Consider the following 27,027-nt stretch of genomic DNA (forward strand, 5'->3'; position numbering starts at 1 on the left):
GTGAGTAGGAGTTACCCTGCAGAAGAGGGGGAAGGGGGCATCTGGGCAGGGCAAAAGCATCCAGGTCTGAGAGCAGCTGTTTGGGGAGCTGTGGGTGGACTAACCTTGGGCTAATTTAGGAACCTGGGAGATTATCTAGGGCAAACCCCCTGTGTTACAGAACAGGCCCAAGGTCACACAGCTCTGGGACAGGTGGTTTCCAGAGTCATGGGTAGTGCTCTTGCACATAACCCTTCCCCACCTCCATATTCCCAGAGGAAACGGTTCCTCCAACAGGGCATTTACCATTCTGTGCTTGTTAGTACTGATCACTTCATACTACAGTAACTGGTACCATTTATGGAGGGCGCCCTGTGCACCTGGCATTGGGTTAAGCACCTTACACTCCTTGTCTCACACTGCAGCCTTAAGAGATGGGTACTGTTTACTGTCTCCTTTCTACAAATGAGGAAACTGAGTTAGGTGATCTGCCCAAGGTCACAGAGCTAATAAGTCCAAGACCCACACATTAACCACACAGTACAGTGCTGTTGCCAGCATTCTGCGTGTTCAACATGGAAAGATGCCACTTAAAGAAGTAAAAATAATTGTGAAGTGCTGTGATAGTCAAATTATGTTGCCATGATGGTCTGGCCCTTACATTTCTGGATCCTTTCTGCCTTCCTGTTCTGCCAGCCCAGGTAAAATCCTGTAAACCTCAAAAGACTCCTTCTTCCCCTCCATGTGCCATGTCAACCCTACCAACAACGATACTATTACTATTTGGGGGGACCTCCTATGAGGGAAGGCATTCTACGTAGGACATTTTAGATTTTTTTTTTTGCGCGCGGTATGCGAGCCTCTCACTGTTGTGGCCTCTCCCGTTGCGGAGCACAGGCTCCGGAGGCGCAGGCTCAGTGGCCATGGCGCACGGGCCCAGCCACTCCGCGGCATGTGGGATCTTCCCAGACCGGGGCACGAACCCGTGTCCCCTGCATTGGCAGGCGGACTCTCAACCACTGCGCCACCAGGGAAGCCCGACCTTTTAGATGTTTACAACAACCCTGCAAAGTAGGTATGGTGTATCACCACTTTAGGAATACGGAAATCGGGGTACAGAGAGGTTAAGGGACTTGCCCAGGGCCACACAGCTAGTATAGCCAGAGTCTGAACCCAGTTCTGTCTGGGTCCAAGACCTTCTGCCTTGCTTCCTCCTTTCTGAGGCGCAGCTTTGGAGCTCAGCCTCTTAGAGGTTCCAGCTCCAGGACTCCGGCTCCCACCCCTCCCCCAGATGTTAATGATCTGTAAGGCAAGTTTCTGAAAGTTCTAGCAAGGGCCTAATATTTAAAGGAGACCTGCCCTCCACCTTTTAAGATGCAAATAATCACCTTCAATTCACTCATTAAGTTTGTTATTTTGCACTTAACAGGGGGATGGGGTGTCATAGCTATACAGAGGCACCCGTCCTAAAAACACCAATAAGCAAATCCTTAGAATGCTCTTAAATTATCATGGCATTCACATGTCTGAGGGCACTTCTCATTCATCTGGTTTCTGTTTGGTTCAGCAAATATCTCTTGAGCTCCTACTATGTGCCAGCCACGGGGGAGACAAAATGTAGTATCACAGACCCTGCCCTTGAGGAATTTCCGGTCAAGGTGGAGTGGGGGAGGGGCAGGTGCTTAAACTTACTGTGTAAGTGGTCCCATCAAGGTTAGCATAGCGTAGAGGTGCGGGTGGTTCACAGGAATAGCAAGATTGAGATGTGTGTTGGGTGGGACGGGAGGTATCACGGAGAGCTGGGTCTTGCAGCATGAGCAGGAATTAGCCAGACAGAGGGGGAGGGGTGGGAGAGGCACGTGGTGGGGGGGATTAGCATAAACACAGGCACTGAGGTGTGAAACTGCCTGATTTAAGCGTTAAGTGTAAAAGTTACTCTGGGAAAGTCTGGGGGCTGGGGCGAGGCTGCAGCGCAGGGCTTGCACTGGCCCCTGGTTGAGGGCCTCTAGGCCCGGGGTGAGGAGTTTGGACCCCGTCCTTTGAGGTGGGAGTCCCCAGAGGGTGGTCTGCATCAGGCCTTAGCCTTGAGCATGGCACGTTTCTGGGCTGGGGAACTGCCTTACTTCCTTGTGTATCAGACACTTTCATTACCAACCTTTGGAGAGAAATCTAGGAGGAACATGAATATATAGTAAATAGCAATCACGTAGTCCCCTTCCTCCATTTGAATCACCTAGGGAAACCCACCATCCCAGGAAGTCTCCTTCCCCTTAGCCTGGATGAAGACACAAGCCTCACTCCTCCTCTCCACCCTCCCCCAGTGTGCTCTGAACACTCAGCTTGAATAAGGAGCCTTGTGGGATGTGGAAATAGGGTTTCACTTAGGATGAAGGGGAAGGGTGAAATAGTCCTTCGAGGTCACTGTGTTAGAGCAGGTCGGGTGGGAGTGGGTGGGAGGGACGCCTCTGCCATCCCTCCACTGTACTGCCTGAAGGAGCTTGTCCAGCTGGAAAGCAGAATTTCCTGGTCTCTCCTGTCCTGGTCATGGGGCACGTGGTCGGAGGAGGCACTCAGGCAACTGATCCTGGCAGCAACTCCTGGGGACACTGTTCACTGCCCAGGGCCTCCCCTCGGGCCCTCATCATTTCCTTCCAGCAGAGGCTCAAGAGAGTGTCGGGACTGGTCTCCCATGTGCCTGCCTCTCCCCTGCTTGGAACACTCCCACTATTTTCCAAGGTTTAATCTGACCGGTGTCTGTATAGACTCTCCTGGGACTCTGCTCGAAAGGCTGTTGCTCAGGTCTTACCCTTGAAGATTCTGATTCCTTAGCTGGAGTTAGGCCAGGACTCTGTTTCCTAATAAGCTTCCCAGGTGATTTTGAGGCCCAGTTTCAAGAAGCCCAAGTCGTCAGGTTAAAAGTCAAACTCCTGGGCCTCCCTGGTGGCGCAAGTGGTTGAGAGTCCGCCTGCCGATGCAGGGGATGCGGGTTCGTGCCCCGGTCTGGGAGGATCCCGTATGCCGCGGAGCGGCTGGGCCCGTGAGCCATGGCCGCTGAGCCTGCGCGTCCGGAGCCTGCGCGTCCGGAGCCTGTGCTCCGCAACGGGGGAGGCCACAACAGTGAGAGGCCCGCATACCGCAAAAAAAAAAAAAAAAAAAAAAAAAAAAGTCAAACTCCTTCTTATGGCACAGGGGTCCCTCGCTCTCACGACCCCGACAGCCTGTCCTGCACACCCACCATATTGAATTGCTTCTAGTTCCCCCGACTGGCCACAATGGTTCACATCTCCTCGCCTTTGCCCATCTTTCCTTCAGCCTGAAACACACTGCTTCACTCCACACACATATACATCCCATCCCAACTTGGATGTCTCCTCCTAGACCTTCCACACTCAGCTCAAATGTCGCCCCTTCAGGAACACCTTCCCAGCATCCTCTGCAGTCCTCCCAACCTGGGTTAGGGCATCCTGGGCCCGCTTCTGCCAAAGCACTTATCACACTGAGTTGTCAACATCTGACACGTCAAAGAGTGCTTCCTGATCCACATGCGCATTCCTGGCCCCAACACGTGTCCGGCACATAAAAGCTATTGACTAGATGCCACGTGGTTAAATGAAAGAAAAAATCCCTATCAGGTAAGGATGCCTAAGAGGAAAAGAGGGGGCCACTGATGCTAAGAGGATCAAGGTCATTTCAAAGGATTTGGTTCATTCCCTCAGTATGGCCTCTCCTGCCCCAGGGCCTGTGAGAAGGTCGGTCACTGGCAGGGCGAGGACCGGCATCTGGGCTTCCTGATGACTGCCATTTACGCCTGATGCTCAGGCCTCCTTGCACCTGCCCCTCCTCTCTTTCCCCACAATGGCCATTGATCACAGACAGTGGTGTGGACCTTACACTTCAGTTCTGAATGAGCCTGGAAACTTGGAGATAAAATAGCTCTCAGAAGAAGAAATAGATGGGGAAGGGGAGAGGAGAAAATAACAAGAGAGAAGCATGCAAAAATATGTTGAGAGAAGACACCAGGTACATAACAGTCAGGCAACATGAAAACTGGGCACCTCCAGAGAGCAGCCACTCAGTTTTCTAATCATGCCGCTCTGCACATGCCAACACACAAGTGTGAATACACGTATTCCGTGTTGTCCTTTGCCACGTGTGCCTGAATTGACTAAGACCCAAGGAAGACAAAGGTTCCTACCTGTGGTTCCTACCTGGTCAGGGTCAGCCCGCACTGCTCCCCCAGGCGGGCAGGCAGGGAGCTGCTGGGATGGGACAGGACCTTCCCTGGAGAGACGGACTCCAGACTTCACTGCCCTTGAGGGCCACTCTGAGTCTTCTGGGCGTCCGTTCCCGTGTGAGCCCGAACTGTAGCTTTTCATTTCATAATCCTAATCACAAGGAAATGACTGGGCTTAGGCAAATATTTTAAAACTTTCCCTCCCACTCTCCCATGCCTGGCCTGTGGGAGGCCGTCATCAATATAAGGAGAGGACACCTAGCTTTCACCTGTCTGTCAGTAACCACGGTCATCTTGGCCAAGTCAATTTTCTCATTAACAAAATGAGAGCAGATGCAGGGAGAAAGGTATTGGAGGTTGACTGAGAGCTGGAGTCATGTTTGTGACAGTTTTTGATCTTGAGAAAAGACAGAAAGTGCTCAGTACTATTCAGTAACTGGATTAAGACATATGAGAGTCTATGAAAGCCTCGGGGAGCCCTTTCTAGCCCCAGGCTGTGCAACACCTCGTCCTGCAGGGGTTCTTGCCTCGCCATTCCCTCCTGCCTCCACGAGCCTGGCAGGTTTTGCTCCAGACACAAACGAGCCTCAGAAGCAGCCTCTCTCTGAGCAAATTCCCTCCACTTCCGGGGGCCATTGGAAAGTTTTTTTCCTGGGTTAAATATGTGGTGGGTGAGGTATAGAGGAAAAGACCCCAATTTGAAAAGTTCAGGATTAGACTCTGGCAACCTGGGTTCAGCTCTGGCAGGACCACATCTACTTGTGGGTCCAAGGACTGGTCACTCCGAGGAGTTCAGTTTCTTCATCTGGAAATGCTGGGCTGGACTAACACGTCCCAAATTAAGCTTCTCAGAACCCCAGGGCCCTGTGGGGGTATGAGTAGGTCTCCTGTGAAAAAGAGACTTCAAGTCCAATAAATTTGGGCGATGATATGCCATCTCATCCTCCTGGCAGGTCATTAGGCCCAAAGGCATTCAAAGGCTCAGCCAAGTTCTGAAGTGAAAACAAAACAAAACTAAACCAGTTTACCTTTGCTTAACTTTGCCTTTCTCAAAAGTAACTGACCACGGGAACTGTTTCCCCCAAAATAGCAAGTAACATCTTAAGGAACACACTTTGGGACAACCTGGACCAGACAATCTCTCAGGTTCTTTCTTGTCAGGGTGGTCTAGGTCTCTTGACCCAGAGGAGAGGAGCAGGCAGCTGCTGTGCAGCAAATTCTAGGATCCCATAGAGAGGGCCAGGCTGCAAGCAGAAAAGGCTCCCTTGGGGGCAAGTGGCAGCCCATCCCAGCTAAATTTTATTTTATTTTTTAAGAAAATCTAATGCTAAGAGGAGTTAGAGACCAAAAAAGGTGAGACTGAAAACAAAAATCTCAATTTCCGTTCTGATTCTTTGTCAGTTTGACTAAGTCAATTCACCTTAAAACTAACAGCCTCACTTTGCCCATCTGAGAAAAGGGAGAGCAAGGGAGACTTGGTTGCAGTCACTCAACATTAATCCTCAGAGCGGGTTTTCCCAACCTGGGGTCCCTAGACACCTGATGGGGAGGGGAGCGTAAGCTATATCCCATATTTAAAGAAGTCTAAAGGAAATTATACATTTATCATGAGAAGTGTCTTTGCTTTTGATTGGTATTGTATCAACTCAGTATGACAACATGGGTTGTCATGGGGACAAGGATTATTAAGCAATAAATATGGTTGGCTTGTTGGACAAAATCTTTACAGACTTAAGGGCCATAGAAGTAATAAAAGAATCAGCTGGTAACAAAAAGGTAAGAAGAGGTTGGGTCCAAAACCAGTTTTAAGAGCTATGGTGGAGAGTGAAGGGGTGGATGGGGTCTGGAGGAGGTTACGGTGCTCAAAGAGAAGATACAGCCCCAAGGAGAATCTGGGGTTGCCTGCAGAGGTATGTTTAGTGTGTAGAGGGCTGTGACATGGTGGCCCTCTTCAGAGCTTGCTGGGGAAGGGTGTGAGGTGCTACCTTTACTGAGCTGAGGAGAGAAGAGTCCCCATATGGCCAGTGGGCTCAGGGATCAGGCTAAAGTGGATTCTCTATAACTTCTTAGAAAGCCTTCTGGGAGTGCCAGTGTCTGAGGGTTTGCCATCCCTTGAAAGCTCTGATTTTGTACATGCAAAGTCCTGCACCATTGAGCCCCACATAACCCCTTCATAAGCAGCCACATTTGGAAAGGTTCTCTGCATGGTCCATGGCTATTTTCTTTTCCCCCCAAGATGCTGTTCACCCAGAATCACCTCTCTACTCTCCTCCTCCCCTTTCTCTCTCTTGGGCCTCTTCACCAACGTCTCCCCAGCAACGTCTGGCTCCATTTCTGCAGCAGTCTTAGGAGCTGGGCCCTGGGGACTTGTTTCTGCCCCCAGGAGAGCAGCAGTGAAAATCATGGTTGGTACATCCCTCTAAGTCACCAAAAAGGTGCTTAGCTTTTAAAACTTCTTCAGTATGGAGCATCTAAGACAAAAACAATCTTTCTTTTGCTAATGTTGATACTGCTAATAATATCTCTTACTGAGTTTGGGCCATTTCTGTGAAGATTTAGAGGAAATAGGAGGAGAACTGAGGTGGATTCCATCTGCCCCAGGACCTGAGCCAGGCTTCTGGCTTTAGCTAACTGGCGAAAGGTGAAAAGGATTTTTCTCTAGGGTGTTGAGAACAAAACATTTTGGGGTGTGTGTGTGTGTGTGTGTGTGTGTGTGTGTGTGTGTTTAATCATGTCGAATGACCTGATAAATAACTGCATAATTTGGGCTGGAGGAGTTAAAGTATAGGGGAAAATACAAAAAACTTTGAAATGGTCCAAAAAACATTATTGGATGTACTGTCTACTGCATCCTTTCAGGTTATCTGAGTTATTTTCCAATTCTATAAATTGTAGAAAAACTGACAGCAATGCACATTATTTTCATCCATATGAATGCCAATTATAGTTGGTGGAACTGACCCATGAATATTGACCAGTTTTGCTGATTTTGCATTTAGTTGTAAATTTTTCTCACCATTCCAGATGTCTATATATTTGCCTGCGTTTCAGGTTCTCTTCTGAACAGGTTGTAACACTGTATGGGTTCTCTTATTAATTAATGACAAATAAAATCTATAATTCTATGAAAGGCATGACTATATCCTCTTTTCAAATTACCTTTTGATGTGTCCACAGAGAAGGGGCCATGTGAGGACAGCAAGAAGGCAGCCATCTGCAAGCCAAGCAGTTAGGCTTCCAGAGAAACCAAATCTGCTAACATCTTGATCTCTACTACCAGCCTTCAGGACGAGAAATATATTTCTGTTATTTAAGCTACCCAGTGTGTGGTATTTTGCTATGATAGCCCTAGCAGACCAAAACAATTTACCCAATTTGTTTATCCATTCACCTGTTGATGGACATTTGGTTGTTTCCAGATTTTTTGCATTGTGAATAAAGCTGCTATTAATATTCATATACACAAATTATCTTTGGCCAAATTTATTCAACTCATGTTTTCAATTATGCTGATATAATTATGCTGATATTTCTTAGCGTAAACCAGGCATTATGGTTGGACACTGAGGAGAGAAAACTAGATAGCACTCTTGCCCTCAAGAACAGTCTAGAATGGGGGGAAAATTTGGGGTGGTGGGTAGAGACTGACAAATGACCAGACTTGATAGAGATAAGGAGTGCTCTAAAGGGGGCACTGGTGGAATGTAAGAACAGGGGCATGTTAGTTTTTCTGAAGGAAAGCAAAAGTGCTTGCTGGCTTTTCCTGGGCAGGTGAAGGGCAGGAGGAGAAATTCTCTGGAGAATCAGCCTCACGCATGGAGGCAGGGAGACAGGCCTTCCTGAAGCTTCCATTCCAAGGATGGGTAGAAATGAAGGTGGACTAGCAGAAGGAGGTCGGATTCTTAAGAGCCTCGTGTCCTACAATATCTAGAACAGATTGTAGGTAGCATTTAAAATTTCAGAAGAGTAGAATTTTTGGCTTCTCATATCTCCTGGCATGTCTAAGGGAACAAATACCATGGTCTGAGAAGTCACTGATGATTTTGAGTCACTGGTGAAATGACATGGTTGGATGTGTGTTTACAAAAACAAAACAAAGTTCCGGATTGCAGAGGGAAGATGGATTAGAAGCAAGGGGACTAGTGCCCCAGGGTAGGTTCTCCTGTAGAAGGTGCTGAGAGGAAGCATGGGGTATACAATATTTGTTAGAGAGCTACACCTGTGAAATTAAAGGGAGAAGCAGGATGGGTGGAGGAAGAAATTGAACCACAGAGAGGGGCTGACAAACCCTTGGCCAATCCAGCATGAGGCCCTGGGGTGAATATTGCCCCTCAGAGTTGTCATGTGTTGGGACAAGATGGCTGAGCATTTATATGCCCGGCAATAAAGAACAGTCCCTCCACGTGGATTCGTCTAGTCACTGGACGTTGATTGCCCCAGAAAGGGCATGGTTTGTAGTGAGGTAGCTGTCTGCCACTGAGGCAGACCCTGGAGGAGCTGTCAACCAGAGACACTGCTCACAGCAGCCCCCGTACCTGTGCCCCCACACCTGTGAAGCAAGTCCTTCCTTGGACAGAGATCTGGGCGGGGAACTTCTGTGTCCACCTTAGCCCACCCTTTGTGTCATTCGGCTCACTTTTCCACACATGTCTAGATAGCAGTTCTTCCAGGATTGTGGTGAGCTTTTCTTCCCGAGGGAGGTTAGTAGGACAAGCCAGCCCCCCACTGATGCAGTGGGTCTCTGGGCCACAGTCAATGCTCCTTCTCTCTAGATGCCTCTCCTCGTCAGTTATCAGCTCTCCCAGCTTCAGAGGCTAGTCTGATGATATGACCCAGACCTTACCCCCAAGGGGCCTGGGCCCTGGTCACTGTGTCCCTGGGCTGAGGTTTCTGTATCTCTCCATTTACAGTCACAATTGGGAGTATCAAGGGAGTATCAAGGGTGCCCAGGTCACCTGTGTTAAAAAATAATTTTCTTTCCAGAAAAAAGACAAAAGCATGACTCTTCAACGGATACAAAGATGAATGAGATATGTGTATATATATAAAAGTTCAGGGAAGCCAAAAAGCACATACATTTATGGTATAAATGAAAGTTGAGATGAATTGCAGGTAGAGACAAAGTTTTTCTCTACAGTGGGAAGAAAGTCCATTAAAATCACTACCGGACAAGACAGAATTTACATTTCCTACAACTTAACAAAGAGTTGCAAAACAGCTTGAGTTGAGGAATAAGACTAGAATCTGATAATCCTGAAGGGTAGGCTCTAAATGATATACCTGTTCTTTGAAACATCTGTTTTCTACACCTGGGTGCCAAACATACTCCTCCCGTCCCCACTGCTAATAATAGCAGCCCTTCCTCTTCTTGATGATCGGGATCAATTACTCTACCAAACCATGACTCCTCTTTTTGCCTGCTGGTACCTGGACAGAGGAAGCCCAAAGTGCCCTAGCTCATAATTCAGTGGGACCAGGACTTCCAGTCCTGCAGAGCTCAGAGTCAGGGGACAGAAAGCAGAAAGTGGATTAATGAGCTTGATGCTAAGTGGAGCTATTCCTGCTTCCACACCTTGGTACTCAGACTCTGTGTCCTTCCCTTTGGGGGCCCAGTACCATATACAGGGTTTTGATTCAATGCATGTATGGAATCCTGGAGGGTGACACCCATACTCACAGAGTACTGCCTCTGCTTGGCACTTTAGCTATGCTTTCAGTATACCATTCCACAGTTCTTTCAGGCTGGCAGCTTCTAGGTGGTGAATTCCATGGTCATGAGCTGACTCTCACACCCCTCATGCTATAGTTAGCCCTCTGGTCTGAGGTGATATTATATGGAATCCCATACCAGTGGATAAAGTACTCTGAAAGGCTTCAGATAGTGGTGCTGGGTGAGACCCTCTGTGGTCAGGAAAAGGCAAACCCATAACCTGAATATGTATCTATTCCTCTGAGGGCAAAGAACAAACTTCTGGACCTTCCAGGATGGAAAGGGCCTAATATAGTCAACTTGTTACCAGCTGGCTGGTTTTGTCTCTTGAGGAAGAGCAACTAATATGGTGCCATAATGGGGACTCTCTGTTGCAGGCAGGATGACTTTGGTGGCAGCAGAAGCCAAATTACCTTTGGTAAGTGATAGTCTACATTTGTGGCCCATGAATAGCCTCCATCTTTGCCCCCTCAGCCACTTTTTTCATGTTTCCATCATGCCAACACGGGAGCGGCTGATGACAGAGGCTGGCTGAGGTCAGTGGGATGAGTCATCTGTCTGCTTGGTCGTTTAGTTCTTCATCAATGGTGGATGCTCTCTGAAGATGTTAACATGTGATTCAAAGATTGTCCCACTTCACCCTCATTTCCATAAGTCCATCCACATACCTTTACACCAGACCCCTTATCCCTGATCTTCCTGTTTTTCCTAATCAGCTAGCCAGGCCATTTGCCACGATATAGTCTAACCTTGGGTCACTTCTCCTTTCTACACCAAGTGGATGACCAGTACACTGCTCAAAGCTCTGACAATTGGATTTTCCTTCATCACTGTCTTTCAAGGCTACCCCTGTGTGAGGCTGCTGTGCAGCTACTGTCCAGTTGCAGCTTGCACCCACATATGGATCTGACCCATCCATGAAACGAGCTCAGGCTTTTTTCTCCTCTTTCATTTGGTCTTACAGGGTGTCCCATACAGCCATAGGTGCGCCCTGAGAGAGGAGCTCTCAGGCAATCATGGTAGGTGACAGGAGAGTCTGGGTTACCTGTTCATGCAGCCTGCTTGTGCCCTCTGACTCTCCTTAGGCTCAGTCCTGGAGTTACCACTTCCACCCAATCTGACTCAATGGGTCTGATAGGACCCAGCATTTGATGGGCTGTGCTAGCCACAAGGTTGGTTGGTGACCCATGGTTAGACATTTTTTCTCTATCAGGGACCACTAGCGAGTTAGAACTTGTTTTTCAAAGGCATATAATTCTTCACTGCAGAAGGCATGGTCTTACTCCAGAGCCTGGGGGCTCGCATTGGAGTTGGCCACAAACTCCACATGGTATCTTTCCCCACCACTGATATCTCCAACCACACCATAGGGTCTGTCAGGTCATAAGGCCCAAGCAGCAGGATTGATCACATGGCATCCTGGGCTGGCTGCAGAGCCCTTTGCTGCTACGGGAATCATTCAAAGTTCGCAGCCTTTCACATCTCCTGGTACATGAGTCAGAGCAGTATCTCTGGGTGTAGAATACGCCGACTCAAGAACTTGAAGAGTTCTGGAATGTTTCCTTCTTTATGGTAGGAGGTACAAGGTGCAATAATTTGTCTTTCACTTTGTAGAAGAGGTCCTGGTTACTGGACCTGATGACTGGACTCCTGAAAATGTTACAGTGGCAGGCTCCTGAATCTTCTCAGGGTTTAGCTCCAACCCTCTGGAACACACGTCTTATAAAGGTCTCCAGTGTGCTAGCCACCTCTTGCTCATCTGACCCAATCAATATAATGTAATCAATGCAGTGGATCAATGTGATGTACTGTGGATGTCCAGCAGATCTGGATCTCTTTGGACTTAATATGGCCTTGGAACAAAGCTGTTAATGTATACTGTCATTTTCTCAGAAATGTGAATTGTTTTTGATCCTCTGTTTTTATTGGAAGAGAAAAGAATGCCTTCACCAAGTCACTAGCTATATACCATATACTTGAGGTGGTATTGAGTTGATCTAATGAAGATACCACATCTGGCATTGTGCCTGTGTCTGTCGTTATATTTGATTGAGCTTGTGGTGGTCTACAATGACCCTTCCTAATTCATACAGTTTCTTCAGGGACCAGCTTGGTCAAACAAACAAGGATGGAGAGGAGAAGCAGAGGGATAGAATGTGGCAATAATCTCCATTCCCGTCTCCCACAATATGACTTTCCATTTATCTATTTATTTATGCCTGGGGAGAGGGTTAATTTGAGACTTCAGTTGGCCTTTCCCCATATGATACTTCTTATTCTGCAGAACCACCATGCAATGTGGGTGTTGGCCCAGTTGCTAAATAGGTCACCCCAATTATATATTTGAGGACTGGGTAACGGACCACTGGGTGGGCCCAGGGATGCTGCGGATCTCTGTAAGCTGGACATCGGTCAGGACTACAGTTATTATCTGGCCCCCGCCCATAGGACCCACGCTAACGTGGGGGCCATGATGAATCAGGTCTTTGTGTATCAGTGATAACTCAGGTCCTATGTCCAACAGTCTTCAGAATGTCTGGGTATTATTCCCTTTTCCCTAGTGCACAGTTACCTGAGTAAATAGCCATAGGTGCCTGTGGGGAAGACCTAGGGGAATCAGTGCTGTGTATATGTGCCATGATATTGAAGTGTTTTTCCTCTTGTGGACCCAGCCACTGCTGTCAGTAGTTCTGGGTTTGAAAACTGGCTCAGGTTCAGAAATTGGGCAAGCAATGTGCCTTTTTATCGGGCAACTGCCCTCAGCTTCCCGGTCGTCCATCTTTCATTTCTTCCGCTAGTAAGCCGAGTAGTACCATTTGGGTAACTGCCCATCTATTTCGTCTCTAGGGACACTATTCTAGTAACCATTCTTATAACTCTCCGTGGTTCTGACCTTCTTGGCTGCCACTCTGTCTGATCTTGCCAGTCATTACAGTAATCATGACCGACTTTGGATGGTTTTGTGCTGCCACCTGGTCTCTGCTGTTTCACAGTCCTATCATCCCTATTGCTATCAGTCTACACAGCTCTGTAATGGTGTCTTCATAACAGAGTCACCTTGAACTTTTAGTGAGGCTGGTGTAGCTCTGACCAGTACATTCTTTATGACCTTTGTCCATGGTATGTCCTCTTGGCCTTCCAGCCGTTGTGTATCCAGCATGCCCACTTCCCTGAGCCTTGTAGCCACTGCCTTCACTGTCCACTGTAGCAACTCTGGAATTTTAACTTTGCTCAACATGGACTATCACTTTTTCCATGTTTCTAGGAGCCATGCTAGTAGCAAGTTTGTACTGACTCCTGGAATTCTTGCTAGGGAATTAAATTCTGTATCTTGGGGATCACTTCCAAGTCAAAAATTCTTCTCTATTCAATCTTATATTTTGTCCCTTTCTTCCAGCACCCTCAGGATCTCCTCCAGCTCCTATGGAATCATGAATGGGGATGGGGAGGGCTAATGAGGATTATGGGGAGGTATGTCTATAGGCTCAGACTGTTCTCAGGGGTTTGAGAAGTCAAAATAACCAGACGTTGCATCTGATGTGTCAGGTTTTCCCAGTAGGGGTCCTGACCTAGCATAACAGACCTGCCTTTGTTGGGTGTTTAATTGTCTTTGAAGGTCTGCTACTCTATTGAGTCCTGGGCTTGGACCTTCCTCTCCCCTCTTACTGTAGGAGATGAGAGCTTCTTTGTATGCAAACAAAGAGGCCCTCTGGTTCCACATCTGACTTTCAGTTTCCTGGTACTTGTCCTCAGCTGTTCATGATCCTTCTGTAGACATCAATGGCACTTAGCAATAGCCATCCAATCTCACTGCACTATAGCTACTCTCTCTACATCTCCAGTGCCTGATACATTGCAAGTTCATGCCTTCCCCAGTATACCATCCCAATTCACCATGGATAAAACTTTTAAAAATTGGAAGGAAGGGAAGGGAGGGAAGGAAGGTGGCTGGCTCAAGGGAGAGGACTCCTGTGAAAAGCAGTCGATTAGGGAGCTCATTTGTTGTTACTATTTAGTTAAAAAACAGTCCCAAGAGTTGTCGTCCCTGGAGGGGCAGAGGACAAATTCTCAGCAACAATCAGGGGAACCCAGCTTGTTGAAGCACCTATAGTTGTGTGCATGTGTGTGTTTTGTGGGAGGGAGGAGAGTGTTCTCTGATTTTCTTTAAAATGGTTATGTTGTGATCTGATCAGGCATAGCTTTGGAAAGCAGTAATTCACAAGCCACTTCCTAGCTCCTGCCAAGCAGGAAATTTTTTTTTCTTCTTTCTTTTCCTCTGAGAAACAGAGAGAATATGGGCTATCGAGCCAGTCAGATCGGAGACCTAATCCCAGGTTCAGTAATTACTGCAGTGTCCACAGCCAGTCACTGAACACTTTCTCCTCTATAAATGGTGCTAACACTACTCGATGTACACTGATGTGTGATGGGCCTTGCCTGGGGTGGGCAGTGAGGGTCAGCAGTGACTACTCTGCCCTTGAGGGACCTGGTCTGTTCTCTGTGGGGTGGAATAGAAAGTCCACAGGATGAAGAAGCATCTGCTAATTATCAGTGAGGGAGCATCGGGATCAAGTTTTCACACAACTTCTCAGCACAGGAGCAAAGTGAGAACACTGACCAGTTTGCCAGTAAGCAAGCATTCCTAAGAGGCACAGCCTCTGTAGCAGTCGATTAAAAAAAAAGCCAGTTACCTCCTAAATGTACTCAGTAGCTTATCTACTAATAGGCTCTAGAAGTTACCTTTCAGTTTTTGGTGTTTCTTTTTTTAAATTTAATTTTTTAATATACAGCAAGTTCTTATTAGTCATCAATTTTATACACTTCAGTGTATATATGTCAATCCCAATCTCCCCATTCATCACACACACACACCCGTCACTTTCCCCCTTGGTGTCCATACGTTTGTTCTCTATATCTGTGTCTCTATTTCGGCCCTGCAAACCGGTTCATCTGTACCATTTTTTCTAGATTCCACATATATGCGTTAATATATGATACTTGTTTTTCTCTTTCTGACTTACTTCACTCTGTATGACAGTCTCTAGATCCATCCGTGTCTCTACAAATGACCCAATTTCGTTCCTTTTTATGGCCGAGTAATATTCCGTTGTATATATGTACCACAATTTCTTTATCCATTCGTCTGTCGATGGGCATTTAGGGTGCTTCCATCACCTGGCTACTGTAAATAGTGCTGCAATGAACATTGGGGTGCATGTGTCTTTTTGAATTATGGTTTTCTCTGGGTATTTGGCCAGTAGTGGGATTGCTGGGTCATATGGTAATTCTATTTTTAGTTTTTTAAGGAATCTCCATACTGTTCTCCATAGTGGCTGCATCAATTTACATTCCCACCAACAGTGCAAGAGGGTTCCCTTTTCTCCACACCCTCTCCAGCATTTGTTTGTAGATTTTCTGATGATGCCCATTCTAACTGGTGGGAGGTGATACCTCATTGTAGTTTTGATTTGCATTTCTCTAATAATTAGTGATGTTGAGCAGCTTTTCATGTGCCTCCTGGCCATCTGTATGTCTTCTTTGGAGAAACGTCTGTTTAGGTCTTCTGCCCATTTTTGGATTGGGTTGTTTGTTTTTTAAATATTGAGCTGCATGAGCTGTTTATATATTTTGGAGATAAATCCTTTGTCAGTTGCTTCATTGCCAAATGTTTTCTCCCATTCTGAGGGTTGTCTTTTCGTCTTGTTTACAATTTCCTTTGCTGTGCAAAAGCTTTTAAGTTTCATTAGGTCCCACTTGTTTATTTTTGTTTTTATTTCCATTACACTAGGAGGGGGGTCAAAAAAGATTTTGCCATGATTTATGTCAAAGAGTGTTCTTCCTATGTTTTCTCTAAGAGTTTTATAGTGTCTGGTCTTGCATTTAGGTCTTTAATCCATTTTGAGTTTATTTTTGTGTATGGTGTTAGGGAATATTCTAATTTCATTCTTTTACATCTAGCTGTCCAGTTTTCCCAGCATCACTTATTGAAGAGACTGTCTTTTCTCCATTGTATATACTTGCCTCCTTTGTTATAGATCAGTTGACTATAGGTGTGTGAGTTTATCTCTGGGCTTTCTATCCTGTTCCATGGATAAATATTTCTGTTTTTGTGCCAGCACCACATTGTCTTGATCACTGTAGCTTTGTAGTATAGTCTGAAGTCAGGGAGCCTGATACCTCCAGCTCTGTTTTTTTACCCTCAAGATTGCTTTGGCTATTCAGGGTCTTTTGTGTCTCCATACAAATTTTAAGATTTTTTGTTCTAGTTCTGTAAAAAAAAAATGCCATTGGTGATTTGATAGGGATTGCATTGAATCTGTAGATTGCTTTGGGTAGAATACTCATTTTCACAATATTGATTCTTCCAATCCAAGAACATGGTATATCTCTCCATCTGTTTGTGTCATCTCTGATTCCTTTCATCACTGTCTTACAGTTTTCTGAGTACAGGTCTTTTACCTCCTTAGGTAAGTTTATTCCTAGGTATTTTATTCTTTGTTGCTATGGTGAATGGGATTGTTTCCTTAATTTCTCTTTCTGGTCTTTCATTGTTAGTGTATAGGAATGCAAGAGATTTCTGTGCATTAATTTTGTAACCTGCAACTTTACCAAATTCATTGATTAGCTCTAGTAGTTTTCTGGTGGCATCTTTAGGATCATCTATGTATATTATCATGTCATCTGCAAACAGTGACAGTCTTACTTCTTCTTTTCCAATTTGGATTCCTTTTATTTCTTTTTCTTCTCTGATTGCCATGGCTAGGACTTCCAAAACTATGTTGAATAATAGTGGTGAGAGTGGACATCCTTGTCTTGTTCCTGATCTTAGAGGAAATGCTTTCAGTTTTTCACCATTGAGAATGATGTTTGCTGTGGGCTTGCCGTATATGGTCTTTATTATGTTGAGGTAGGTTCCCTCTATGCCCACTTTCTGGAGAGTTTTTATCATAAATGGATGTTGAATTTTGTCAAAAGCTTTTTCTGCATCTATTGCGATGATCATATGGTTTTTCTTCCTCAATTGTTAATATGGCATATCACACTGATTGACTTGCATATATTGAAGAATCCTTGCATCCCTGGGATAAATCCCACTTGATCATGGTGTATGATCCTTTTAATGTGTTGTTGGATTCTGTTTGCTAGTATTTTGTTGAGGATTTTTGCATCTATATTCATCAGTGGTATTGGTCTGTAATTTTCTTTTTTTGTAGTATCTTTGTCTGGTTTTGGTGTCAGAGTGATGGTGGCCTAATAGAATGAGTTTGGGAGTGTTCCTTCCTCTGCTTCCTCTGAGAAGGATGGCTGTTAGCTCTTTTCTAAATGTTTGATAGAATTCGCCTGTGAAGCCATCTGGTCCTGGACTTTTTGTTGGGAGATTTTTAATCACAGTTTCAATTTCATTACTTGTGATTGGTCTGTTCATGTTTTCCATTTCTTCCTGGTTCAGTCTTGGAAGGTTATACCTTTCTAAGAATTTGTCCATTTCTTCCAGGTTGTCCATTGAGTTGCTTGTAGTAGTCTTTTATGATGCTTTGTATTTCTGCAGTGTCTGCTGTAACTAGAAGTTACCTTTCAGTTTAACAAATATTTATTAAGCCTCTACTATCTACTAGGTACTTGACACATTTCAGTAAATATGATTTTGTGTGACTTCCTGGTGACAACAGGGCACATTTGGAAAAAGAATGTCTCCTGTCCCCTGAATTGTATTACTGTTAGAACCCCAGACTAGTCAAGGTTGGGGAATGGCCACAGAAGGAAATCAGCATATATCCTCATGAACACTGACAATAGCTGGCAGCAGGGTACATACCCTATCCAGCAAGTCTTTTAACGAAGGCTGCCAGGGAGAGGCTTAAAGTTTTCTAAGGAATCTATGGAACTGCAGAAAAAAAAGTCTAAATTCAATAGTTGACAGGAACAACCTTTGGCAAACTGAAGTTTCTAAGCTACCTTTGATACTTCCTTATAGAAGTGGTACAGGAGCCCTGACTGACTAAAATTTTAAGTTTTATTGGCTCATCTGGTCAGAAGGTAGTGTTTGAGAAACCACAAATATAGCAATTTTGAAATTTAGTAAAGTGGCAATGTATTGGGGAGTTAATATTATTAATATGTTTTTCCTTGATTCTCTTGCCTGTTTCTCTTGAGTTGCTTGGTTTCCTCCTTACCCTAGAAACATTTCCTTAAGAAGAGTAGCATAGTAAATCTACTGCCAAAAATCATTTGATTTTGGTTATTCTATTTACTTATGCAGAAAAGAAGCCACAGGTCTGCCCTAGTTGGAACAAGGCAGAATGCTATTATCATCCTCATTCTCATTCAGCTATGCAGTCTATAAAAAATATAATATTTGGAGAAAAACTTCATTTTATAAAGGTAAACACCAGACTTTGATATTAATGTGTTACTTAATGATATCACTTAAATTTGTTTCCTGTGTAGGAGGCTTCCCCCAGTTGTTAAAAAAGAACTACATCCGTTCAGATAAGACATTCCTAAGTGAATTAAAAGATGAATTATAACGACAGTTTTTTGGCAATAGAAAGTTCTGAAGAAACAAACCTTGACAGTTCTAATACTTTTATTTTTAAAAGGATGAGTTAAAAAGAACCCCAAAATAATAGGATTTGATGTCTGCCTGGGAAGTGGTAAAAAAGAATCTCTAACTTGGTGATAGAAAATTCAGCTTATCCTGGGGTGCTGATACCTAGTAACATGACAGTCTGGCTTTTTTGGCAGTGGTTTCAGATAAGTAGTTTAGAAGTAATTTTATCATCTTTCCCTGCTTGTCTCCATAAAACTATAATAGTTATTAAACCAATTTTAACTAAAATTAAGTATCAAAGTAATGCCTAGTATATGATAGGACCTCAGTAAACACATACTAAATTAATTTTTTAAGAATTCAAAAATTCCTTAATTTTCTTAGGGAAAAGGTGGGAAAGTAGAAAAAGAAGTGAGTCAGAAACTGTAAAATTATAGAAATTCCTCAAATCAGTTTTTGAAAAATAACTTCATGAATATTTAATAAAATTTATGTATTTAAGTAAAAGTGAAACAAAAAAGTGTAAAACTAATCATTATTATACTCATAAACTAAGAAAAAAATCTAATCAAAATTGTCCATATAAAGCTATAGGTCACTAAACAAAGTCCAAGGATTCTGGATGTGTCTAAGATGGATAGAAGAGAGCAGTCTCCTCGAATCATCTGGGATTAGAGACCCAGCTGCTCTAGGTCTTTGTCTCTTCATTTACAAACTCAGATGATTTGTTAACCCACATATCTAAGATGCCACTGAATACGTTTGGAAAATGTAAAATACTATAGTGGGGCTTCCCTGGTGGCGCAGTTGTTGAGAGCCTGCCTGCCGATGCAGGGGACACGGGTTTGTGCCCCGGTCTGGGAAGATCCCACATGCCGTGGAGTGGCTGGGCCCATGAGCCATGGCCGCTGACTGAGCCTGTGCGTCCGGAGCCTGTGCTCCACAATGGGAGAGGCCACAGCAGTGAGAGGCCCACGTACCGCAAAAAAATTTAAAAAATTAAAAAATACTATAGTGTATTTATATGCCTATAGGTATACAAATGTTGAGCATGTATTATTATCATCAGATTATAGAAAGGGCTGTTGAGTATCCAGTGATTCACATATATTCACAGCTTATCTTTTTTTAAAAATTATTAAAAAAAATTTTTTTCTTGGTCTGCATTGGGTCTTAGTTGCTGTGCGCTGGGTTTCTCTAGTTGCAGCAAGCGGGGGCTACTCTTAGTTGCGGTGCATGGGCTTCTCATTGCGGTGGCTTCTTTTGTTGCAGAGCAGGGCTCTAGGTACGTGGGCTTCAGTAGTTGCAGCACACAGGCTCAGTAGTTGTGGCTCGCGGGCTCTAGAGTGCAGGATCAGTAGTTGTGGAGCACAGGCTTAGTTGCTCCGTGGCATGTGGGATCTTCCCAGACCAGGGATCGAACCCATGTCCCCTGCATTGGCAGGCATAGTCTTAACCACTGCACCACCAGGGAAGTCCCTCATAGCTTATCTTGACTTTAACCTGGTAACTGCACATTATCATGTTAGCCTAGATAGAAACATAGTAAGAATAGAACTTGTGATATTAAAATAAAATGAAAAGGCTTTTTGGTTTAGTCAATAAAATACTTTTCTCTTTCCATTTTGAGTATACGCATCCTAGGGTCAGTTAATTTCATAACTTTTCCTAGAGATATAAGGAGTAATAACTGATCCAGGAATTCCACAGAAAATTCTATGTTCCCATACAGGGTCTGGGTATGCAGTGATAACAGGTGTCCGGATCACCAAGATACAACTGAACAGGTCATTTCATCTGGTATTTGAGATTCTTTGTGTGAGTTAAAAAAAAAAAAAGACCTGTTGCATCAATCCATTGCTTTAGAGTCACACTTCATATATTACATAAAGAAAAAAGGCCATTTAGGATTATTTTTCCATTTAGTAAGAGTTAAAAAAAATGTTCACCCTTGAAGTCTGTTTGCCCTAAACCCTTATACAAGTTAGTCCTAAGAGGAATCATGTTCAGGATCCAAGAAACCCAGAGAGAAAAAGAGCCACACAAACCATTCGCCAGTGACAAAGGAGTCAGCAAACTGTTGGAAAACAGAGAAAGCTTGTAATAATGAAAAAAGGACAGAGTTTTTTTTAACCAATCACTTGTTTTCTTTTAAAAACACATAACCACATTAACTTTTTGTTTTATACAACCATCTACAAACTATAAAACAGTACCACATTGTGCATTTAACCTACTTTCAAGAAGGGAACTCCACACTTCGTAAGAATTCTACCCATGTAAGAAAGAAGGAAAAAGGAGACAGGTAATAGCATAGTCACAGATACAACATGAGTCCAAGCAAGCATCAATTCTTTGACGTCACCTTTTCCATTTACCGGAGTGGAGAGAGTAAGAAAGAAAGCAAGGGAGAAAAAAGAGGGAAAGCAGCACCCACAGAGGACTAATCACATTCCATAGTTACTTTTGACAACTATAGTTCAGAGTTTCATAGGATAGTATCATTTGACCAACACAACATGGTGCGGGGGTGAAGGAAACATGAGTAGAGGGAGAGGATTCAAAAAGACAGGTACCTTTTACACCCTATTGCCCTCCTAAATACTCTTCATGGATACAAGCTTCTGTGTTAATCTGGAAAACAGCAAGATATTAATCTTCACAATGTGATAAAGCTTAAGAGTTCTGCTCTTTTTGCAAACGTGAGTGGCTCACAATTTCACTTTACAGTTCAAAAGAATAACAACATCATGCTCATTCAGGATTCCCCACAATCTTCCTCCCTATTCCCATCACGCTGGTGTTGCTACAGGACCATCAGGGAAGTGTGGGTAGGGACTTCAGAGATAATGATAAAGGGATAGTGAGATGGAATCCTCGCTCTTTTTTAGAAGTCCACATCTTCCTGGTAGCAAGTCTTCCCTCTGATGTGTGGTGGTCCAGAGGAAAGGGCATAGGAAGAACTAAGGTAATATGGTAGAAGTAACTGGTTTGAAGGTATACAAGTTATACAAGATGAGACTGTGTAATTAGCAGACACACTGAATCCAAGGCAAACAGTTGGTTATTTGATTGTCCTCCTTAGGTTGATGGCACCATAAAAAAACAAAAACAAAAACAAACAAACAAAACTGAAGGTGGCTTTGATTTAATAATAAAATAAACCAAAGGTCTGCTACAAGGAAACATGCTTTAGATGAAAAGCAGTATAATGATTTTCTTCTCTTCAGGGGAAACTCTAATCTTGTCCCTCTGACTTCCTCTTCCACAGTGAGTAAGCAAATTCCTTCTGGAAGGTTGTTTTTAAGGGGCAGCTCAGTATCAGAGTTTTGCTAATTCATACCAGAAAGGCATTATGAGGCATTCCCATCAGGAGGCTCCTCTCCATTCCCAGGCAAACTTCTCATATCATTTAAACTAAGCTCTTCCAAATCTAATGAAATGCTTTTACTTTTCCATATTTGGTGAGTAGTGTGGCTTAATGCTGGTTGAATTAATGGTTTGTAGCATTGGCCAGCACAACTTTCTTATGCTCTAATATAATCAACTCTATCCCACATTACCACTGAGCTCTGACATTGTATAGACTGAAAATACAATGCAGAGAGTTAGCTTTTAAGATTTACTATCAAGACTGATACCTGAAATGCAGAAATGAAGTGTTTAAGTAATTTACAAAATCTCTTTAATTTTCCTTGCTTCAGCTAATCATCCAAAGCAAGAAATAAAAGTTAGATGTGTCATAAAATGAATTAAGCTCATAAATTTGATTTACTCCTCTTTACCTAACTTTTCCTGAAGTTCTACTAGAACTTCTACTGTCTTAACCTAGTGACACTGATCTTATTTGTTGTTGGCTTTTAAAATTAGATTTGTTAAAAGTATGGTGATTTTGTAGTTGAGAGAGCCTTAGATTCAACATAACTTTTTTCAATCTGAGAAGCTATCTTAATTTTAAAAATTTCAATGTTGTATAGAAAGAAGTACTTATGTTTTTGAGCTAGAAAATTTCATGCAAACTATTACAGAAAACAATAATCTGAAATTTGTTTACCAAATAAAGTGCAATCACTTCAGAGAAACCTGTTTTTGAATAAAGTAATGCCATGGATAGTTATTTTCTAAATTACTTTTCTTAGACTAAGAAATTTTTCTAGTCATTGCTTAGAAAATTGCACTTGGGCATAAAGAACTATTTCCTGAATAAAGCAAAGTAGTGGAGAAAGATGGTAGGAGAACAAAGGCAGGTCTCTTACCAGCTGTATAACCACTGAAAGGAGAGACAGCAAGGCATTGTCACCTCCATGCCATCAAGCTCATATACTTTCCTAACTGCCCGGCTGCCAAGGTCCAACATCCTTTTGCTCTTCTCTGCTATCTCCACAATTATTTCTCTTCAACTAAGTGTCTGTTAATCTGATGCCTGTATGCTCAGTAATAGGCTACTTTTTTCTATTCTTAACTTGCCTTAGTTAAGAAAGGATGAACTGCTTTCTCTAGTTATCATGACTGTACTTTGGTCAAATCATGGTAGAAGGATACCATATAGCAACAAGTTACTTCTAGTAAAATCTGTTAAAATCTTAGAACTCTTACGTTGAGAATATTGGGATGTCATAAATCCTAGGGGCTGGGCTCCATTTTCCTTCTTTAAGGGTTCATACATGTTACTGCTGAGGTGATTGGCATTCTCCTCTCACATCATTGCTTCTGAATCTGAAGTTAAGCAGGTTTCTTAAGGAGAAAAATGGCTGATGCCGGAAAAGAAAGATGCACATAGGTTTTCAACATCTTTCCAATCTTAGAAATAACTATTATAACCTAATTAATGATGACTTAATGTTTGATCATTTTATTGTCTCTCTGTATTGGTATGAAATCCTCCTCAATTACTCCATTTTAATAGTATAGGCAGCCTTAATAATAGGTGCATATTTGTGCATAGAAAATAAGCCACTTTTGTCTTTTGCTTTCTCTACACAAATCAATGCTTTCCATACTTTCTTTCATAAAATGAAAAAGGAATTTTATTCTTTTTTTTAATATTTCCTTTTCATTCATTTGGGGAGTATTTTAACTGATATTAAATTGAGTGATTCTCAAATAAAGTAAAACTAGAATTTCTAAACCTAAAATCAGATGAAGTTTTACCTTTGGTTAGATTGCTGCTCCTTTAAAATGACTCTGTGATATTCATTTCCTAAGAGTTCTATTGAGAGTTTCAGCGTACAAGAAGGTCCAATAAAATTTTAGGTAGGATATAGCATTCACAACGGCTAGGGCATACAGAACTTAGGAGAGAAAAATGCACAATGCCTTTTTTAGAGGAAAAAAATTAAATATATATTCTGTCTCCCAAACCATTTTCTCCTGATGAGGAAAAGCCCTCTTTTCTCTTTACAGCTTTAAGAGGAACATAAAGCTGTTGTGTTTAAATACATATTTGAGTAACTGTCATAGTAAGTTGAAAGTTACATAAGCCTTATCATTCTTGAATAGACTATGCTGATAGGATGAACATCAGAAAATGAATACATTCTAACATTGTATTACCTATGAAAAAATAATACTGATTAGGGCCTAGAATCATAATAGTTGAAGAAAGACCAAATTGGTCATAGGATACACTGAAGTAAAAACACTGGAGAATTCAAATACCAGAAGTCAACTGTAAGATTTTATGTGTGTCACTATATAGGTTTACTAGTAAGAATGAAGTTGACAACTCAAATTGCTTTGGATACGCATTAGTACCACCAATTTTATTTGTACAGGAAATGACTGGTCCACTGGACTTACCTATGTAATTCAGGAATAATTACTGCTACTTTTTGACAGACCAGTGATATTTCCCCCATAGTTTTAAAGTACAAAACCAGAATAGTTAGAAAAAAATCCCAAGTATAAATAATGCAACCTTTAAACTATTAAGGGTCACTAAATTGTTACCACTGATTATTATAAATGATTCAATTTATTTAAACTAAAAAAAAAAAAAACCCAAATTAAACTTCTCTTCTTCAGTTTTGGGCCAAGGAACATGCTTGGCAAAACAAAAAAAGCAATAAATGCCACAAAGTTTTATGATTTTTCAGAAAAAAAAAAAGTCTCGATTCAGGAAGGGAACAGATTTGGGGAACTTATCAAGAATAAAGATGAAAAAAAACACCTCCTTTAAAAAGAAACTATTTGTCAGTTAATTGGCAGAATTTTGGTAGTAACAGGAACTTTAATTAATCTACTGGAATTATGACAGGGATGAGTAAAGACTTGTGATACATGGGAGAAGAGCTGATGACAAAAGGGTATACTAAGGGGTAGTAACCATATGTTTTTAATACTAAGTAAGTGAGAATACTAAATCCAATGCCAACCACAGTCAAGAAAGTAAAATCCCTTATGGCTTTTGGGCTTATCTGGATGACTTAGGAAATAGGAAAGAAATTAGACAAAGAAGTGAAAATGAGCATTATGTACAGACCATGATAGTCTGAAATTTCTAAGAAATACTTTTTGTGTATAACCAAGTTCAAGCCCCCCAAATTTTAAAAGCAGTTTTTCTATCATATGAGGGGCATGAAATCCAATGTTCATCCTTTAAAACTGCTGGGAGAAATGGCTGCCAAGGTCTGTTTTATCACTGTAATGTAAAAGAGGAAGGATAATTTGTTCTATGCTCTCAAAAGCATGGTTTCCCCAAGACAGACTTTTAATTTGATCAAATTCTGGCTAAAGTAAGAGGGCCCAGAAGAAAAACTATCCAGTGAGGGTGTAGAGAGTCTCTGAAATAGCTCTGTCTTCTAATTCTGAGTTAGTAAAGGCTGTACTTCAATTACCCCACATGCTGAAGCTTAATAAGGCGTAACTTCAGTTGTTATGGTTGGAATATGGGCAAATGTATTCCACATCTGTTCCTTTAAAGAAAGAAGTATCAGAGCTCTTAAAGAAATTTCAACTGGTTGTGTGGAAGTGTGTGGATGCTTTGTTATGAGAGACATGCTCAGGATTCTAAAGCAGCAGCAACTTAAAAAATTAGTAATAAAACTTTGGCTTAAAATTAAAAAGAAAGGAAAGAAAAAGTCAAACTGGTGCAAGTTGTCTCATGAAAGAGGTATTGTGGACTAAACCCTCATATATGCTGTCCAACATTAGTTTCCCCTGTCTTCTTTCACTGTTATCACCTTCATTGTACAGGAGTTATATCATTCTTTTATGGTTAAGTTTCATAAATAATGAGAAAACCATATGTAACAAATACATCATATTTCCCACCCACCCAGCAACCCTCCCCAAAATAAGAAAAGTTACATCAAATTAAAAAGTAGCTTCGTGAATGAAGGTACTGCTCTAAGTTGCACTTTCCCTGCAAGTGCGGCCAGTGCTTTTGCGCTGGGTATGAAGGAAAGGAAAAAATTCTCCACATAAACAGACAAAAAATTTAAAAACCAATGTCCGGTTTCAACCAGTCAAAACCGGGCCAAGCGGAAGCCGAGATATCTCGGTACCGTCCCATCAGAGGGTTCTTGCAATGCTTGTTCTTCATCCTGACAGGTATCTGTGTCCTTGTGATTGTAAACAATCCATAAGATACTATGTTTTTGTTCCTTAAAATGTCCTCTGATTGGCAAAATGAAGTAAATATTTGTTTTAAAAGTAGAAAATGAAAATTAAACCAGAAGAAAAGAAAAGAAACACAGTGAGCTTGTTTGGAGTCCATAGGATCCGATCTGGAAGAGCTCGGAAAATGTGTTATATGTCTTCTCCTGTTTTCGGCTGGAAAGGTACTAGAGGTTGCGTTGGTCGAGGAAAGAACTGTAGAGTAGGAAAACCAAGGACGTTAATCTAGACTTCAGAGGATTCAAGTGTTAGCTTCATCATCTGTGTCTTCTATCAATACCTTAGTGTCACGAGCCTTGGATCTAGTGGTAATAAGAGGGAAAAAATTACTTAGTCCATTACTAAAATACAAACACATGCAAAGTATCAGGTACATTTCCAATCTTACTACCGTTAAAAATACCAGGCACAGGCACCACACACTGTTGGACACCAGATGGACTGTTCCTGGAGTTTCATATTCAATTGCAGGTATTACTGGAAAAACACTAAGAAACTAGATTGCAACCAGAGGAAGGAAACAAAAACAATGCCAGGTCATGTGCAATGGAGGGAGTTTGATTTTATGATGTATCTCTTTAACCTCTTTGAGTGACAATTTTCATCTCTGTAAAGCAGGAATACTAATACCTATTTTACAAAATACTGCTTTAACCTCATGGAGATAGTATGAATATCAAGTGAGAAAATGGATAAAAAAAATCAGTAAAACATTAAACAAATATAAGGAATTACGATGAGGATGATAGAAGAATCATTTGAGGTACACCTGAAAAACCAGGAGAGTTGGCCAGCAGGTGATAAGACCTAAGGAGAGACATGACAGTTGTCTTCAAACAGTTAACAAAGTATACATAGAAGAGGCAGAAAACTAAGTTATGTAGGAAAGCCCAATCAGGATCAACTGGTTGAAATTATGGTGAAGCATATTTCAAC

General features: G+C 42.5%; 1 protein-coding gene across 1 annotated transcript in view; it reads right to left on the reverse strand.

The window, feature by feature from the left end:
• Positions 1–20,597: 20,597 nt before the first annotated feature.
• Positions 20,598–27,027, reverse strand: part of XPR1 (xenotropic and polytropic retrovirus receptor 1) — a 203,171-nt gene continuing 196,741 nt past the window's right edge. The window contains exon 15 of the mRNA XM_060091179.1: positions 20,598–26,393. Coding sequence (XP_059947162.1) covers positions 26,333–26,393 — 61 coding nt within the window. The 3' untranslated portion in view covers positions 20,598–26,332. The remainder of the gene's footprint in view (positions 26,394–27,027) is intronic.

This window comes from Mesoplodon densirostris, chromosome 2 (genome assembly GCF_025265405.1).
Source record: "Mesoplodon densirostris isolate mMesDen1 chromosome 2, mMesDen1 primary haplotype, whole genome shotgun sequence".
In the NCBI taxonomy this organism is placed as follows: domain Eukaryota; kingdom Metazoa; phylum Chordata; class Mammalia; order Artiodactyla; family Ziphiidae; genus Mesoplodon; species Mesoplodon densirostris.